Raw genomic sequence first — 16494 nt, 5'->3', positions numbered from 1 at the left:
ATTCATGATATAATTAACTTCACGCCACCGCAGGCGTCGACGACGACATCTCGCCAGAAGCTATACGACGTACTATTAATATTAGTATATGATTAGTTATAAATATATAAATTAGTCAATCTAATTCGTTGTACAGCTGTTTTTTAAATATATAAAGCACAAAGAAATTATTAGATAATAATGATAATTATACTAATCAAATGGTCAATTTATAGCCAGCGCCTAGTTAGGATTGTCTTTAGTTGGTTATAATTTAGAGTGTAGCAACTAATACTTCGCCAAAGTCTCTAACGTCTCATTAGAAAGACATCCCAAGCGCTTCTGCTAAGCGTTGTTGAGCACCGATTATACTACATCATTGTAAAGCTGAAGAACGGTAAAAATTTCATGCATTTCAAGGACCAACATCTGTTCCTATTGTATAAAGATTCAAGGAATATCAGTTGATCAAACACAAATCTGTAGTATACCCATATTTTTGAAAAGAAACCTTTGGAAAACTATCTTAGATTTCAGTTCAGGAACAGTATGGTATATAACAATGGGTGATCTTAATTGATTGATAATTAATATTGTTATAATAATGTTTAGATATGATCAACATCACACGATGAAGTCACAGAGGATAGAACCTTCAAACAAAAGCATATTTGTATTGCAATTGGATAAACAGTCAGTCTTTCAAAAATCAAAACTAGTAGTCAATTCAAATATACCCTCAGCGAGTTGGAACTTGGAAACATGATCTGTTCAAATAGTATAAAGAAAGAAAAGTTGTACCCCTTGTTCATTTTTTTGCAACAAGATCTTTCTCCGGATATTCATGGCATTCGCGACAAGCTCTAATTTTAACACCTGTCCTTGAATTCGTATCAGTTACCTAACCTCAAAGTCAAAGAAAACGACATTTTGTAATCATTCTCTTTCTCTATTCAAATATCTATCTCATAAATGTTTTGATTGCTCAATTTTCAGTGAATCTTGAGAAAATATTTCAAGCTTTAAAAAGTTGGATCTCTCAGAATTTACCCCAGATCTAAGCTCCGGGTGCAGTCTTCCGGTCAAAACAAACATCATGGAAAGCTCGACACATCGAAAGCCTTCAGGTACAGAAATCCTTCAAAGGGTCCCTTCAGCTTTCCAAATGTCAGACTAAGCAGGGTATAGAGCACGGTCAACATTTTGAATAACCGAGTCGATGAAGTTTTGTGCCTGATCGTGTGGTTTAGTTGACGTGTTGTAATATCGGATCTTGATTGAAAAGCCTTTCATACACTGAACCAACTATAGTAATCAAATTCCTGCAAACCTCAGAATATATTTGGGATAAAGCTGCTGTACATATAGAATATAGAATACTGAGTTGAAGCAGGGGAGAAGAGTACAACACCAAACCTTGGATAGTAAAGATGCAGAATGATTTCATATTCATGAGCACATGAAGTTTGAGAGCAAAGCTACTCACACCAACAATTGATGTGTCAAGTTTAGCAAGTAATGCAGACTAATAATTAGAACCATAAATCTCAACGCCTAATCATGGTTAAGGTTTTGAATCTGACACCCGTTGATTTGGAGTAACTTGCATTTTGTTGAACTTCAAGTTTCACGACAAAGCACAGAGTTCCTAGACTAGAAACGGACTACAGCACTTTAAACTTGAGAGACTAACAATTGAATCTGTACAACACGCTTTGGTTCACTCTTGAGACTCTTGATTTAAGTGTTGTAGTGGGGCATACAGATAGCCTATATGATTAGATCTTCATTGACATGGATGAATGCACAAATTGAAGCAACCTATAAGTTAGCTGAACTTCATCAGTCATGATTTCAAGCATTCTTTTGGTACCTATTCCACCAACCATTCCATTAATATCCATAGACTTGCTATTCATCAAGCACCGTATCTGCGAGCCGTGTTAAACGCGTAACAATCACCTCCACCTCCACCAGCTTGACGGAGTCGCAAACAGGAATCCGAGCCACCATACAGTTGCAATTTTGTGGAGACGAAGCCAATCAAGACACGTATAATTGTAGGAAAGAATCATAAAGTCTCGTACAATTGAAAAGATGAACATATATCTGATTCCGATTTTAACCATTCCTACATCTTGATTCTTTACTTCTTCACTATTTCAACCTATTCCAGTAATTGCACCTACCCCAACCCAACCGGCTGTATCTAATTCTCCATCTCAATTCCCTGGGAATACAACATAGGTAGTCCCTGAGTTGTTTTCTGCTCAAAGTTTCCGATTGGAACAGGGACCCAGCACACTAGCCTATGTTGTTTGGACTGTGGTGCTCTGTTTAGGCAATTCAAGCCTAACCAAGCTTTTTTGGCGTTTCGCGAGCGTTGAACAATTAGACAAGCTATACCAAGAACTGGGCATTCCAACGGTCACTTTAAAACCATCATGTGTAGTACATTACATTGTCATTCATTCTCTTACGCTACACCATATCAGTCAGACTTATCTTTCACCACTAGTGGGTACTTTTTATCTCTGACTCAAATCTTCTTGATCACGGTTTGGGTTTCATCACCAGCCGGAGGGTTCCTACCAGAAGTTTTTTCCCAGCAAACACCACGATACGAGAGAAAGATTCCACTAGTTCAACGACAATCAGTTGTAAACAACCGTGACTGAACTGGACTAGACCCCCAGTAATAACCAGTATGACACATTAGAGCTTATCCTACACTGCTTTATACACATGGTACGTTGTGGAATTCATGCTGTTAGATATCGGATTCATGACCTAACCAAAAGGACAAAATCACAACAATTAGGCTACTATGAACAGAATAAGGAAATTTGCCCTCACAATTATAGGTACCCAATACCCAATACTCAAATTTCCCAACAGAAGATGAATGACTGGTTTCTAAGACAGGTACCCTTAATTTCCCTTGTAAAGAACATAGTCTATGCACATTGCTATTCAAGGTTTTGCACAAGTGGGTTATAAATTGTTACAGACCGTTGGTGAGGAAGACTTAATGGTTCATACCGGTTGATCTGAAGCCCCTCTGATACCAATTGATTAGAGCTTATAAATACTGAACAAGATCCTGCTTTCAAACTGGCTATCTTTCTGAAATCCACATAAAAGGGTTTAGTCACAATGACACTTACACAAACAATTGGGAAACATACACCATCAAAAGAGAAATTCTCCTTAAAGAAGAAATTCTTCAATAATGATAATTCTCCACCAGAAATTTTCAACAAGACTTTATATATATCAGTATTTGTATTTGGTATATTGGGTTGTGCAAGAGGTTATGATGAAGGTAACATCTCTGGTAGTGTTGCTCAAACGTCATTCATTAAAGAATTTGGTTTAAAAGATCCTTCTAAAACATCATCACAATTGGCAAATTTAAAATCAAATATAACTTCCATGGTTCAATTGGGTTCAATTGGCGGGTGTCTTATTGCTATGTATCTTGTTGATAAATTGGGTAGAATTAGAACATTACAAGTTGTCTGTATTGGATGGATAGTTAGTGGGATTATTCAAATAACGTCAAAATCAGTGGGTCAATTATATGCAGGGAGATTGATTGAAGGTTTATTTATTGGTCAAACTACTGTGATTGGACCTACTTATCTTTCAGAAGTTTCACCAAAATCTATCAGAGGGTTATGTAATTGTGTCTTTGCCGGTGCTGTTTATTTTGGTGTTATGATTGCATATTTTGCAAATTATGGTACTGCATTACACGTTTCAAGTTCATCAGCGAAACAATGGATCATGCCAACTTCTGTAAAGATTATACTTGGTGGATTATTATTTATTGGATCATGGCTTTGTAATGAATCTCCTCGTTGGTTAGTTAAAGTTGGTAAAATTGAAAAAGCTTTTAAAAATTTATCCAAGATTAGAAATTTAGATGAAAATCATCCTTATATTATTAGTGAAATTTCAGATATTCAAGAACAATTGATTGAAGAACGTGAAGAAACTGGTAAGAAATCTAGAGTTGATTTGCTTAAAGAGTTGTTTTTAGTTAAATCTATTAGATATAGATTATTTGTTGGTATTGCTGCACAAATATTGGGTCAATGGTCAGGTGCTAATGCAGTTACTATTTATATGCCAGAATTAACAGCAATGGTTGGTTATAAAGGAACCAAAAAATTATTAATGACTGCAGTTTTGGGTGTTGTTAAATTCTTTTCAGCTTATATGTGTGCCTTTTTTTTGATTGATTATATTGGTAGAAGAAGATCATTATACACAGGTATCACTATTCAATTTTTTTCAACACTTTATTTTGCCACTTATTTAGCTATTGTTCCAGAAGCTACAAGTGATGATTTTGATCCAACCCCATCACAAAGAAGAGCAGGGACAGGTGCCTTGGCTATGTTGTATTTAAACGGTGTTGGTTGGACAATGGGTTGGAATTCAATTCAATATTTGATCAATAGTGAAATGTTTCCATTAAGAATTCGTAATTTTGCAGTTGCTTTAATTATGACATTTCATTTTGCTAATCAGTATGGTAATTCTAAGGCTACTCCAACAATGCTTTTACAAATGACAAGTTATGGATGTTTTTACTTCTTTTCAGGTGTCTTGATCTTGGGTTTGTTTTGGTGTTGGTTCTTTTTACCAGAGATTAGTGGTCGTTCTTTGGAAAGTATGGAGGAATTGTTCAATTTACCTTGGTATTTGATTGGTAGAAGAGGTGCTGAATTGTGTCCAGATGTTAGTGGTATCAATAATGTTCATGTTAATGATACTGGAAGTATTAGTATTAAACAAGAGGCACAATATATTGAAAATATTTCACAAGACGGAAAAAGTGTTAGATCAGTTGGGCGTGAAGGTGATGGACATAATGGAGTTCTAATGAAGAATAATGCTACAAGTGATCATAAAGGTACTACTGCATCTAGTTCAAGTGATGACGTAATGAATGTTGATTTGGAAAAACAGTGAGAAGAGTAATAATTGTTTTTTTGATTTATGTGTGTATATAATTGGTTTCATTTAATGGGGTTTAGTAAAAATATGATTTTATTATGTATCATTGTAGAAATGTCTTGATATCATTGAAAGAGGTGAAAAACCAGACAAACACTTGCCTGCTTTGTTTGATGAATGTAATGTTGTACAGGACACTGGACAGCATCTGCCATTTCAGTGCGGTTCAATATATTTTCAGAGGGCTGTGAAGATGTTTTTTTTTAATCCGTTTCTTGTATTGAATTGATTAGAAAAATCGTTAGGACCTGATGTGGGTGTTTTCTAGCGTGTTTTTAGCATAATTTTACTCAGCTATAATGTGATTTAGTAACACGTTTAAATTGTGGGTTGTTTCAGATATTTTGGATGAAAATTTGTACAAATCAAAGTCGTTCGTGGTCGACCTAGACATCCCTTAACCTCAAGGTACTGTTGAAATTCTCCATGATCAGTTAATTTGGATCCTATATTGTCGGGGCAAAGCAATTCACCTACTTTCTGGTATGTTGTGATTATTCGTTAATTGGAAACATGATAGAGATAGTTTAGCTTTTCCATAGAATCGCTAGCTGCTCTTTCTTTGCCTCACATATTATGGATTTTAATTACGTTCATGGTTGAGTATGTTCCATACTGATTAAAGTGATCATTATTCAAACAGTCTCATAAGTTTAAACAGATTTATGGATCTCTGAAATACATGACACCTTTTCAATTTTAATAAATTTTTGTACACAATGTTTCTACGCTCCTGGTTTACACCAAAGGGGGTAAATTACTTATAGCATATAATATAGATTTATAATAACGTCTGCTATGATTAGCTAATCTTGATGATGATGATGTCGAAAAAAAAACTTCAATTACAAAATCAAGAAATCGGTACATTCTTACAATGTTGCTATTGATCATAGTACTGCAAACTTTTGCTCAAAGTGTTAATAAGTCCTTGGAATTAGTGTGGTGATGAATAGATTGAAGAATAAGTTTTTTTGAACTTCTTTCAAAATTGATCACCTTGTCCGCTTTCGTTTCGTCGTTATTTGTGGTCGTTCTGCAGTACATTGTACATGATATGAGCTTCTAGCGCTAACATTGCCTGATTATTGTTGCTAATAATGTCGAATTTTTCTAGGAAAGTCTTTTTTTTCAAGCTATATTCCATGGGTAATGGATGTTTTCAACTTGTTTAGAATGAGTTTTTGTTGAAAGACAATACATTTCTTTCAAGCACGACCCTAACAAAATCATCATTATTATTACAATCTCATGGGCCTTAACAGTCTCATGGTTGTCATTAATACAAATGATCCACCCCTTTTCAAGACTTTTGTAGCTGGATATAGTTCGATAACGTGTTTCCATATTACAGTAAATATTTCAATTTGCAATAATCCTAAACCAGGCGCTTCTGTATATTATAGCTTAACTACTATGATTAGATAATCTTGATGGAAGATGATGAAAAAAAAAAGTCCAATTATAAAATCAAGAAGGAAACATGAATTATTATCAATTGCTAATTCTCATCATGTGCAATAACTTTCTTCATCTTACTTTGGGTTTCCAAAACTCAATAGTAGTTCATATTAGATAAGTCCGAAAATTTTTTGATGTATGTACCTGAATTGTTGTGATCTGTATGCTTAGTCTAAATGTTTGAATTTGTATAAATATAACAATTACTTCTTCACTCACCCATCTCAGATCTTTCTGCTCGTCCATTGATTCATATGACTTTTGAAGATCAAGCTTTCCTTCAACAAGAAATCAACAGGTTACTTCCCACTTTCTTGCATGAGACTTTTGTGCTCAAGGAATGAAGTGTGGATCAATTGTTTGATTCAGCTAGTCCATTGGGTATTTTTGACTGTCAATACTTACTGTTGTCATGTTTTTATTTTGATGCACTGATTGCGTGTTGAAGATGATTTGATTGTTTAATTAAGACAATACAATCCTTCAACCTGACAAAATCATCGTTATTATTTACAATCTCATGGATCTAGCAGTTTCATGGTTGTTATTAATACAAATGATCATATACATTTTCAATACTACGTAGAATACTCGAGAACTTTTGCATACAACCTTATCATTTTACATTACACATTATTTTAGACCTTTCCTCTATTCTAAAAATGATTACCTAATCATGACGGTTAATTGACGATTTGAAAAAAACAAACAAACTTGATCAATTATAAAACCAACAAGGAAACACAAATCGCATTGTGATTCTTCAACCATTTTTCTAATTTGTTAATTAAACATCTATTCAATATCACCATTGAACGCACTTGGGAAGAATCTGCAATGTTTAGCATTGACAGTTCTTTTCTTGTGCTTCACATCTCCACATCAAGTTATTCAACTCATTATGCTAATCTTTTATTTAGGGATATGAGAGTGTTGTCCAACGGTTATTTTTGATTATTTATTCTTCAACAATGAATCCAGTCAAGCAAACTTCTCTTCTAGTTGCACTACAGTTTACCTGTTGAAGATTTGATTGTTTAAAAACAATACATCTCTTCAAACTAACAAAATCATCATTATTATTTACAATCTCATGGATCTCAACAATTCCATGGTTGTTATCAATGCAAATGATTTACTCTTTTTCAATACTACGTAAAATACTCGATAACACCTGCATACATTTCATCAATCTACATTATCATTATTCTAAACCTTACGTGTATGACTACGATGATTAGCTAATCATGGTGAAGAAAAAAAAATTCAATCATAAAATCAACATGGAAACACGAATCACATTATCAAATATTTGTTCATTCCAGAAAGAGCTTGCCACATTGTTTTTTTGTAATTTGGTACATTGCTTCTCGCATTTCATATGGTTGTTCTGAAAAGGGCTTGGTTGTTTAGCACTTCTTAGACAGCTGTTATAACCTGAGTTTTTTGAATTTGGTATAATTAGCGTCAAACGTTCTTTTCTTGTGGTCAAGATGTTTGCTCGCAATGATTTGGGTCCTGATTCTGTTGTTTTCATATAATTGATAATATAGTGTGATAGTGTGTTGTCAGCGTTGTTCGTCGGGAAATAGATTCTATTTTGATCAGCATATTGTCTCTTATGCTACTTCTTTAGCGTTGAAGATGATTTGATTGTTTAAAAACAATACAACCCTTCAAACTAACAAAACCATCATTATTATTCACAATCTCATGGATTACACAATTCCATGGTTGTCATTAATACAAATGATTGATATCCTTTTTCAGATATTGTAGGACATTCGGGATCATTTTGTACTGCTCAATTACACAATACAATCATAAAATACGTCATACTTGAACTCTCAATTCACAAGATCAACTACTGATTTCAAGGGTCATAAAACATGGTCATTAAGGGTAATATATATAATCTGTATAACTATATCAAATAGAGCACAATAATAAATAACATAAAAAACAATAAACTTTTTGGTAAATTCTCTCAGGCCAGTGAGCTTCTTCATTTCAATAATTCCAATTTTTCATTAACTTCCAATAAATTTTGATAATTAAATTGATCCAACCCATCAACATTAATTGGGGTATATATTTCACTTGTATTACTCCCGTTTGAATTAGATCTAGTCATTTCCAAAGGGTATAATTCTCTTATATCAATCTTGGTGAAATCTGTTTGATAATGATCTGGGTTGATGCAGATAATTTCATAATTCAAATCAATGTTTGAGGAGGAGGAGTTGGATTGATTAAATTTTTGTAAAGGTTTGAAATATTTGAATAATCCATTGATAAGGAATTGATCAGTTGTTTGGATAAGGACATCAGAGTTTGAAGATTCAAGATCAAGAATCAAATCATGGATTTGATCCAATGTTGATGATTTGGGGATTAATTTATGATGATTTGATTCAGCTTCTTCAGACATGATTTTCAAAAAATTTGAAGAATTAATAATCAATGGTATGAATTTTGATGAATCTATATTGTTTATAGATAACCAAATTTTCTTCTTGCAAGTATTATAATTTGATAAAAATCCTTGCAACATTAAAGAATAAACACCAAAGATATTAAAACTCTTCAAATTATGAATATTAACAATTTTAATACATTGAACATAATCTTGACATTCCCTAGACTCCACCGTTTCATAAATCGATTCATAATTTTGTAATCTTTTTTTAAAATCATCCAAAGCTTCAAATTTATCCTCGACATCTTTATAATCAGGACCATTCAATTTCAATTTAATATTATTCTCCACGATATCCAAATCATTACAAATACTCTCCAAAAACAAGACATTATAATTCTGTCCTTGCATCCTTTTAGAAATCCTCTCTTTAATCAATTCACGTCTCTTTATAGTGGAATTAGTTGCATCAAATATCCCCACGGGACAATCATCATTATTCAACCAATCCAATAAATCATCCAAGGTGGATAATGCCAACTGATCCCTAATGGCAACATTCTTCGATTGGTTTGGGTTGAAGAAATCAGCATTTTGCTCCTCACATTCAAACAGTTGTAATCTTCTCTTATTACCAACGTTGAAAATCTTGTTGTTGATGTTTAGCCAGTTGAGGTAGTTTGATATTTTCTTTGTGATGTAGGACTTGCCTCTGGCGGGAAGCCCCACCATGACGATGATGAGTTTGTCTTGCATTAGGCTCTTGGGCTGTTGATGTATAGGCTTTTAGTTAATAGTTAATAGTTAATAGTTGATGAGATGAATCATGGTGCTTTGTGTCGTTTATATAATATTGAAAACTTCTCTAGTCACTCGGAACATTAAGGCGTGTGCGTACCACTCTAATATTCGTTTCTCCGAGAATGAGTCAACAGAGTCCGTTGGGCCCTGGGAAAGTGGGAGGGAATAGCTATCGGTTATGGGTTATAATGTTGTATTAGATCATGGATTAGAATATTATATCATATTGGTTATTGATTAATAGATTAATAGATTAATGATTAATGGTTTATTAGTTCATTAGTTTATTCAACGGCCATACCCTCAATGGCCCATTCACTCCCGCTCCCAAGTGGAGAAACTTTGAGCCCATCGCTTAGCTAATACATGACAAATAACCACATACAATATCTATTAATCTATACCTCATTCTTTAAAGCATCCAACACTTTATTCAACTCATCATCCTCCTCTTTCTTATCCTCATCCTTGTACAAACTACCATTTAGATCTATATGAGACTTTTGTTTAGTCAACGTAGGCACACCGATTGCACTTATCGAAGAGGAGCCTAATGAGGATGTGTTTGTGGATGAAGTTATAGATGCTGGTCTAGCTTGTTGATTATGTTGGATTGCAAGTTTGATTAGGTCTTCTGAAGAGGTGGAGGTGGTAGTGGAGGGGTGGATTGGTGATGGTTCTTGGATTTGAACTTTTGGGAGTGATGATAATGAAAGTTTTGGAAGGGTTGGTTTGATGTTTTGGGCAAATTGGGTGAAGTTTTGTGGGATGTCTTGTTGCTCATTTGGTGATGGTGATAGTTGTGATGGTGAAGGAGCCTGTGGTTCTGGTTCTTGCTCTTGTTCTTGTTGTTCCTCTCCCTCCCTACCCTCATTAGCTTCATTAGTTATCGATGTAATTTGTAAATTTTGTAACTTCTCATTAACTTTATCAATATTATCCATTGGATTTGAAATTTCAAACATTGGAGTATTTGATCTTGAATTTGAATTTGATAATTTCCCATTAATATATTTAAATCTTTCATTGAACGAATTAAAACTTGTCATATTTTTCAAATCAATTATCCATTTCTTGAATTGATATTCATCCATCTCGTTTAAACTTCTTTTGAAAACATAATTATGGGTCTTGATCTTATTATCTGGTCCAATTATATGCTTAACGTGTAGTTGGAATTTCATATCGTTGGATTCGGTTAATATGGCATCATTTAAATTTATTGAATTTATTGGGGTTGGTGATTCCATTAAATTTGATGATTTAAACTCATGAAGATAGTTAATTGTTAGGATGAAGAATGATTTTGAATAATTTTTCAATAATTTGGATTTTTTCAATAAATATCCACTTCTAAAACATTTTGAAATTATTGATTTATTATATGGATATTTTATTGAGGATAATTTTCTTGGAATTGGTAATTGATCATCATGTAAAATGGTTAGAAAATGCTTTTTAAACTCTGCACTTGAATCTTTTTTAATTGATTCATCCCATTCAAAGAAATTTTTCTTGGAGATGATCCCCTGGTGTAATTCATTAATCAAATCATTATACATGACAAAAATCTCTTGAGAAATTAATTCATTATAACGATTCAAAGAATTTTGAATCTCTTGGAAAATAATCTTCTCCAATTCCAACCCAGTAATTTGTAAATTGATAAAAGCCTCTTCAAGATAATTTTCTTGATACAATTGTTGTTTTAATTGAATTTCCAATTTTAATCTCAATAAATATGGATCCTTCTTACCACTCCCAGATTCAATCACCCCATTCTTGTACATCTTGACAACATCAATATAATCATTCAAGCATTGACCCGTGATGGCAATTTCTTGATTTAAGCTATTTTTAAAATCACTATTCAAATTCTTAATCTCTCTAATCTTGATGAATAAATCTTTTTGTAATTCCTCCAATCTAGGGACAAGTGTATTTATCAACTCAATTGAGATAGTTCTTTGTTGTTGACCCAGATTCAAATGATACTTCTTCAACAATATTTGAATATCCTGGATTGAACCATTTCCAAAACTGGCAAAATATGTTTGTTTTTTCAAATCTTCCACATGAGGTTCGAATATCTTGTTATTCTCCATTGCCACACCACCAACTTTGGGGAAGATGTTTGTGAAGAAGGGGAAGTTTATAGTTTGGATTAAATTATCATTGATTTTACTATATTGTTGATTTGCAATTGCTATTGATTTGAAATAGTTTATTAATGACTTGATGATTTGTCTCCATAGTTCGAACCGTTTGGATAGGATGTCTGTTGGTTGGGAATGTAAGGGGACTGATGAGTAGAAGGGAGAGTTGTAGTTTGTTTTGGGAAGGATTGTTTCATCGTCAATGTAGTGGTAGTAGCTCATGGCGTAGCGACGTTGCGAGGAGCTTTAGCGACGAGTGTAATGAAAGGAAGTAATCAAAGGGTGATGAAGATGAAGGTGATGCAGTTGGTCTAGTTGATGTAGTTGAAGTTGGTGATGATGAATCAATGATGTTGATGGCTGTTCTCTTGATTCTGATCTAAAATTAAATTGTCTAGATCAAAGGAACGCTTGTTGCGGGTATTTGGAAGGGGGAGTATTAAGTAGTTGTTGGTGTATTGGTGTGTTCTATGGTTATTGTATAGTTATTGTATGGTCTATGTTGGAATGTATTGTATTATAATTGTATTAGTATTAGTATTCTTTTCTAATTCCAATTCTTTTTCTACTCAATTGCTCAGTCACCAGATGGGACCCTTTTGATAGAGATTGTACCTTTGAGATCAGAACAATACAAATGCAAATACAATACACGATAATACACTATAATACCATAATACTACTATTCTATTCTATATTATACTACTATTACTATACTATATTACTATACTATACTATACTCCATAATACTATAATACTCTACCTTTGATCTATACTATCATTTCTTAGTACCCACATTTACACACACACAACAGTAAACTCCAGCACTAACAAGCCCAAACTGAAAAAAACATTCTTCAACTCAATAACATCAATCAATCAATCATCAATAATAACAATAACAAGATCAACCACCATGAACATCATAGACCAACTCAACCAGTCAAAGCAACTGGTCCAAAGAGACCCCAAAACTCTACCTACGGTCCTCAAAATCATCATCCCAATTGCAACTCAACAACCTTCATCCAATGACCTATCAATTCATCAATGGTGTTCACAATTCTTTAACGATATAACCTCCCCGGCTAATAAAGATTTCTCATTCCATCAAAGGCAAGAAACTTCATCCATGATCCTACCTGCTTTGATCCATCTTTCCAAGATTAATGATGTCTTGATCTTCAAAAATGTTGTCCTAACTTCCACAAATATTTATGATTGTATATTTGATCTTGTTGCTAAAACTTCAAATTCTTTAATTTGGCAAGATTTTGATCATTTGAAGCAAACAATCATTGCTGCTTGGTCTTCGACCTATCCATTGGTCCCATCAAATGATTCAAGTTTGGATGAATCAAGATCAATTGGTGTGAAGTTGACTATATTGAAATTTATTTCCAAAATTATAATTATCCAAACTTCAAATATAGTTTCCAAGGATCCAAGAAGGTCAAATAATAATAATAGCAATGAAATATCAATTGCCAATGTTAATGAAAATCATACAGTTATTAATAAGAATGTCTTGGATGCTGAAGCTAAAGGTTTATTAGATTTATTAATCAATTATTTAAATGATGAAGAATTTTTAATCCCACAAAAATTTATTGGTATTTTCAATGCACTTGTTATAATTTTACAGAAAAGATTCCAACTTTTCAATACAAAGATTTTAAATTCAATTATATCATTCAATACCTCCAATAAATATCAATTTTCAAATGATTCAAATTTAAAATTTAAATTAATGAAAAGATTTATGAATCGTTATTTGAAAAATTTATTAAATTATTTAACAAAATCAAATTTATTATCACAACAATCTCCAATATACAACAAGGCCACCAATTTAATCAATGAAATCAATTCATCAATGGATATAACAAGGAAAAGAGGTTTATTAAATGAATCAATTGAATCAAACAAAAAAATCAAATTAGAAAACCCCCCATTACAACCTTCTACAAATTCATTAATCACAAATGATAATCAATATTCATCATTATACACATTAATTGAATCAAATAATGAATTACGCAATTTTGATGTCTCACAAATCCCTTTGAAAACTTTATCAAACATTGCCATCGCAACGTTATTAAACGTTGATATGAATTCATTAATCAGTGCACTAAGTATTGTTTCTGCTCGTTATGCAGATTTAATCAACAAGACACCACCACCACCACCACCTCCCTCATCTACCTCCATCCCAGAAGTTAAAGAACCAATTGATGATACAGAAAAAGATGACCAAGACAATAACCAAATCCTCGAGATGGACAACATAGAATCAACATACATCCTCCCACAACCATCCCCTTTATCAATCCAGGACAAGAAAACCCACCTCAACCTAATTATTGAAAACTTCTACAAACTATCCAACACCACCACCACTTCCACCACCACCTCCAACACACCAGACACATCCCACAAACTAAACAAAATCGCCATAACACAATGGGACTCCAAATCCTGGCTAACCATCCTCACCCGCCTCGCCACACGCGGACTATCCCAACATCCCCAATACGCTGACCTCATTCGTGAATCCATCTTCCAGTACTTTCTTGCAAACATCCATGACCGGATCGATATAGTGATTGAGTGGCTCAATGAAGAATGGTTCACAGAGTTCATCACAGACCGCAAGACACCAACGTATTTGCAGTGGTGTGAGAAGTTGATGGATACGTTGATCCCGTTTTTGGAGATGGGGGATAGACGAATTTTCATCAGGTTGTTGAGTGAGGTGCCCTACTTGAATGCAGAGCTCGTGGGGAAGTTGAAGTCGTTGTGTATAGATCCTGAGAGGAGTGCACTTGGTTTCCAGAGTTTGCAGTTTTTGGTGATTTATAAACCACCGGTGAAGGAGGTGTGTTTGGAGATACTAAAGGATTTTTATGAGAATAATGAGGATTTGAAAGAACGGGCGTTGGGGTTGTTGAAGAAGTATTTGCCTGAGGAGTATAGTTAGATTGTCAATTGCATATTAGAGGATGTTTGTTTGTAGCTACGGATTTCAGAATTTATTAGTTTGTGGTATTGACTAGCTACGATTTCAATCATTTATCAGTTGTAGTATTAGCTATGCCAATGGATCTCATGACTCGCCCTATCGGGCTCGCACTTATGGTTTTGGAATCTTCAACGATTTTGAAATCAATGCACAACCATGAATGAAAAAAACACTCACAATTGGATGAAACTCCAAAAACCCACCTTTCAAAACCAACCCAAATGGTAAGTCATCATTAACCCAACCTTTACTAACCCAAAACGCCATATTAGCCACAATAAACAACGAAGTTGGAATTGGCAACCCTTCAAAATACTTGGACTTCCCTCCAACATCTTTAGGAATCGTAGTCACCGTGACATTAAACCTAGCCAATCTTGTCAATCCACACAATACGAAAAATGACAACACCAAAACATCCACTGTGGATTGAAACCCAATGGCAAATGCAATAGATGCCGGAGCGACACCAAATGAAATCAAATCCGCTAAACTATCCAATTCTTGTCCCATTAATGAAGATTTATTCCTCAATCTAGCCACTCTCCCATCGAAAAAATCGAAAAATAAACCCAAGAGTATGAAGAAATGCGCACGTTGGACATAATGTGGTAATCCTGTTGATGTGAATCTAAGACATGAGATTATTGAATAAAAACCTGAAAATCCATTCATCATGGTGATGAAGTCAGCGAGGTGTAAGTTCCGGACAAGACTGAAGTGGATATCATCACTGGTGAATTTTTTAATATCTTCGTCATCTGGAGGGTTTAATGGTGTTGTGTTTAGGTCTAGTGAGAATAGTGAGGATGATCTTCTGATTGGTGGAGGCTTGGTTTCAACTTCTGAATCTTGATCTCCGTGGATGGAGTCGTCAATGGCGTGTGAAGAGCCAGTGGTGATTGGGGTGTCGTGTTCTTTATCCATTGATCTTGTTTGTCTTTTGGACATGGTGATTGAAGTTGGTGATGTTGGTGAAGTTGAAGTTGATTTGAATTTTGACTTTTGCTGTTTTGCTTTTCCATGTGCTGAATTTTAACACGCTGTTTACCCTGTTGACACAACCTTTTATACCCAACGCGTAATATAAACAATTAGAGCTATTAAAATCTATTATAAAGTGCTATAAACTGTTGAATTCATCATGTCTTTACTCAATTCTTTATACTCACTGGTCCACCCAGGTCAGGAAAGATCCATATCTTTCCTATCCCACAATAACACCCCAGTTAACAATTTCTGTTCAATAATCCCAATAGTGCAACCATCTTTAATTTCCACATCATTTGGTCAATCCATTATAACTTTATCAATCTTGTTATTATACTTGTCACTATATTTATCATATGCCAATACCCATAAAGGTGTGGAGTTTAGAATCTTGACAAGTTTGATATTGGGGAATTTAGTATTCACTATACTAAGTTTTAATGATTGGTTTAATCAATTTTATTCAATTGTTTTCTGTAATGATTACAAGAATGGTGTTTTAAATTTATATCAAGTTAGTGAATTGATTGAAACTTATAAATTGGGCAATTTGATTAAATTGTATTATAATTTTTATTTATCCATTTTTGAAAAATATTCAGTATTGGTTTATAAACAATTCATTGGATTCTTCA

The 16494-nt window shown here is 33.8% G+C and overlaps 6 protein-coding genes across 6 annotated transcripts; 3 read left to right on the top strand and 3 right to left on the bottom strand.

Annotated features, from left to right (window-relative positions):
* Window positions 1-3135: 3135 nt before the first annotated feature.
* WICANDRAFT_81461 (uncharacterized protein) lies at window positions 3136-4962 on the top strand (the record flags this gene model as incomplete). The annotated part of the gene is made up of 1 exon (XM_019185240.1): window positions 3136-4962. The coding sequence occupies one exon, from the start codon at window positions 3136-3138 to the stop codon at window positions 4960-4962; it is 1827 nt and encodes a 608-aa protein (XP_019036450.1).
* A 3511-nt stretch (window positions 4963-8473) lies between these two features.
* WICANDRAFT_65500 (uncharacterized protein) lies at window positions 8474-9619 on the bottom strand (the record flags this gene model as incomplete). The annotated part of the gene is made up of 1 exon (XM_019183922.1): window positions 8474-9619. One exon carries the CDS (start codon window positions 9617-9619, stop codon window positions 8474-8476), a length of 1146 nt encoding a protein of 381 aa, XP_019036449.1.
* A 467-nt stretch (window positions 9620-10086) lies between these two features.
* On the bottom strand, window positions 10087-12066 carry WICANDRAFT_86128 (uncharacterized protein; the record flags this gene model as incomplete). The annotated part of the gene is made up of 1 exon (XM_019186000.1): window positions 10087-12066. One exon carries the CDS (start codon window positions 12064-12066, stop codon window positions 10087-10089), a length of 1980 nt encoding a protein of 659 aa, XP_019036448.1.
* Window positions 12067-12760: 694 nt separating this feature from the next.
* On the top strand, window positions 12761-14827 carry PTA1 (RNA-processing protein PTA1; the record flags this gene model as incomplete). Its single annotated transcript, XM_019185239.1, has 1 exon — window positions 12761-14827. The coding sequence occupies one exon, from the start codon at window positions 12761-12763 to the stop codon at window positions 14825-14827; it is 2067 nt and encodes a 688-aa protein (XP_019036447.1).
* A 153-nt stretch (window positions 14828-14980) lies between these two features.
* CHO1 (CDP-diacylglycerol-serine O-phosphatidyltransferase) lies at window positions 14981-15796 on the bottom strand (the record flags this gene model as incomplete). Its single annotated transcript, XM_019182443.1, has 1 exon — window positions 14981-15796. One exon carries the CDS (start codon window positions 15794-15796, stop codon window positions 14981-14983), a length of 816 nt encoding a protein of 271 aa, XP_019036446.1.
* A 217-nt stretch (window positions 15797-16013) lies between these two features.
* WICANDRAFT_65496 (uncharacterized protein) lies at window positions 16014-16474 on the top strand (the record flags this gene model as incomplete). The annotated part of the gene is made up of 2 exons (XM_019183921.1): window positions 16014-16420; window positions 16462-16474. 2 exons carry the CDS (start codon window positions 16014-16016, stop codon window positions 16472-16474), a joined length of 420 nt encoding a protein of 139 aa, XP_019036445.1.
* Between the last annotated feature and the right edge of the window lie 20 nt (window positions 16475-16494).

The sequence above is a fragment of the Wickerhamomyces anomalus genome (assembly GCF_001661255.1).
Source record: "Wickerhamomyces anomalus NRRL Y-366-8 unplaced genomic scaffold WICANscaffold_7, whole genome shotgun sequence".
Taxonomy (NCBI): domain Eukaryota; kingdom Fungi; phylum Ascomycota; class Saccharomycetes; order Phaffomycetales; family Wickerhamomycetaceae; genus Hansenula; species Hansenula anomala.
The sequence above is the reverse complement of the archived record's forward strand: the minus strand, read 5'-3'. Positions and strand labels throughout refer to the sequence as shown.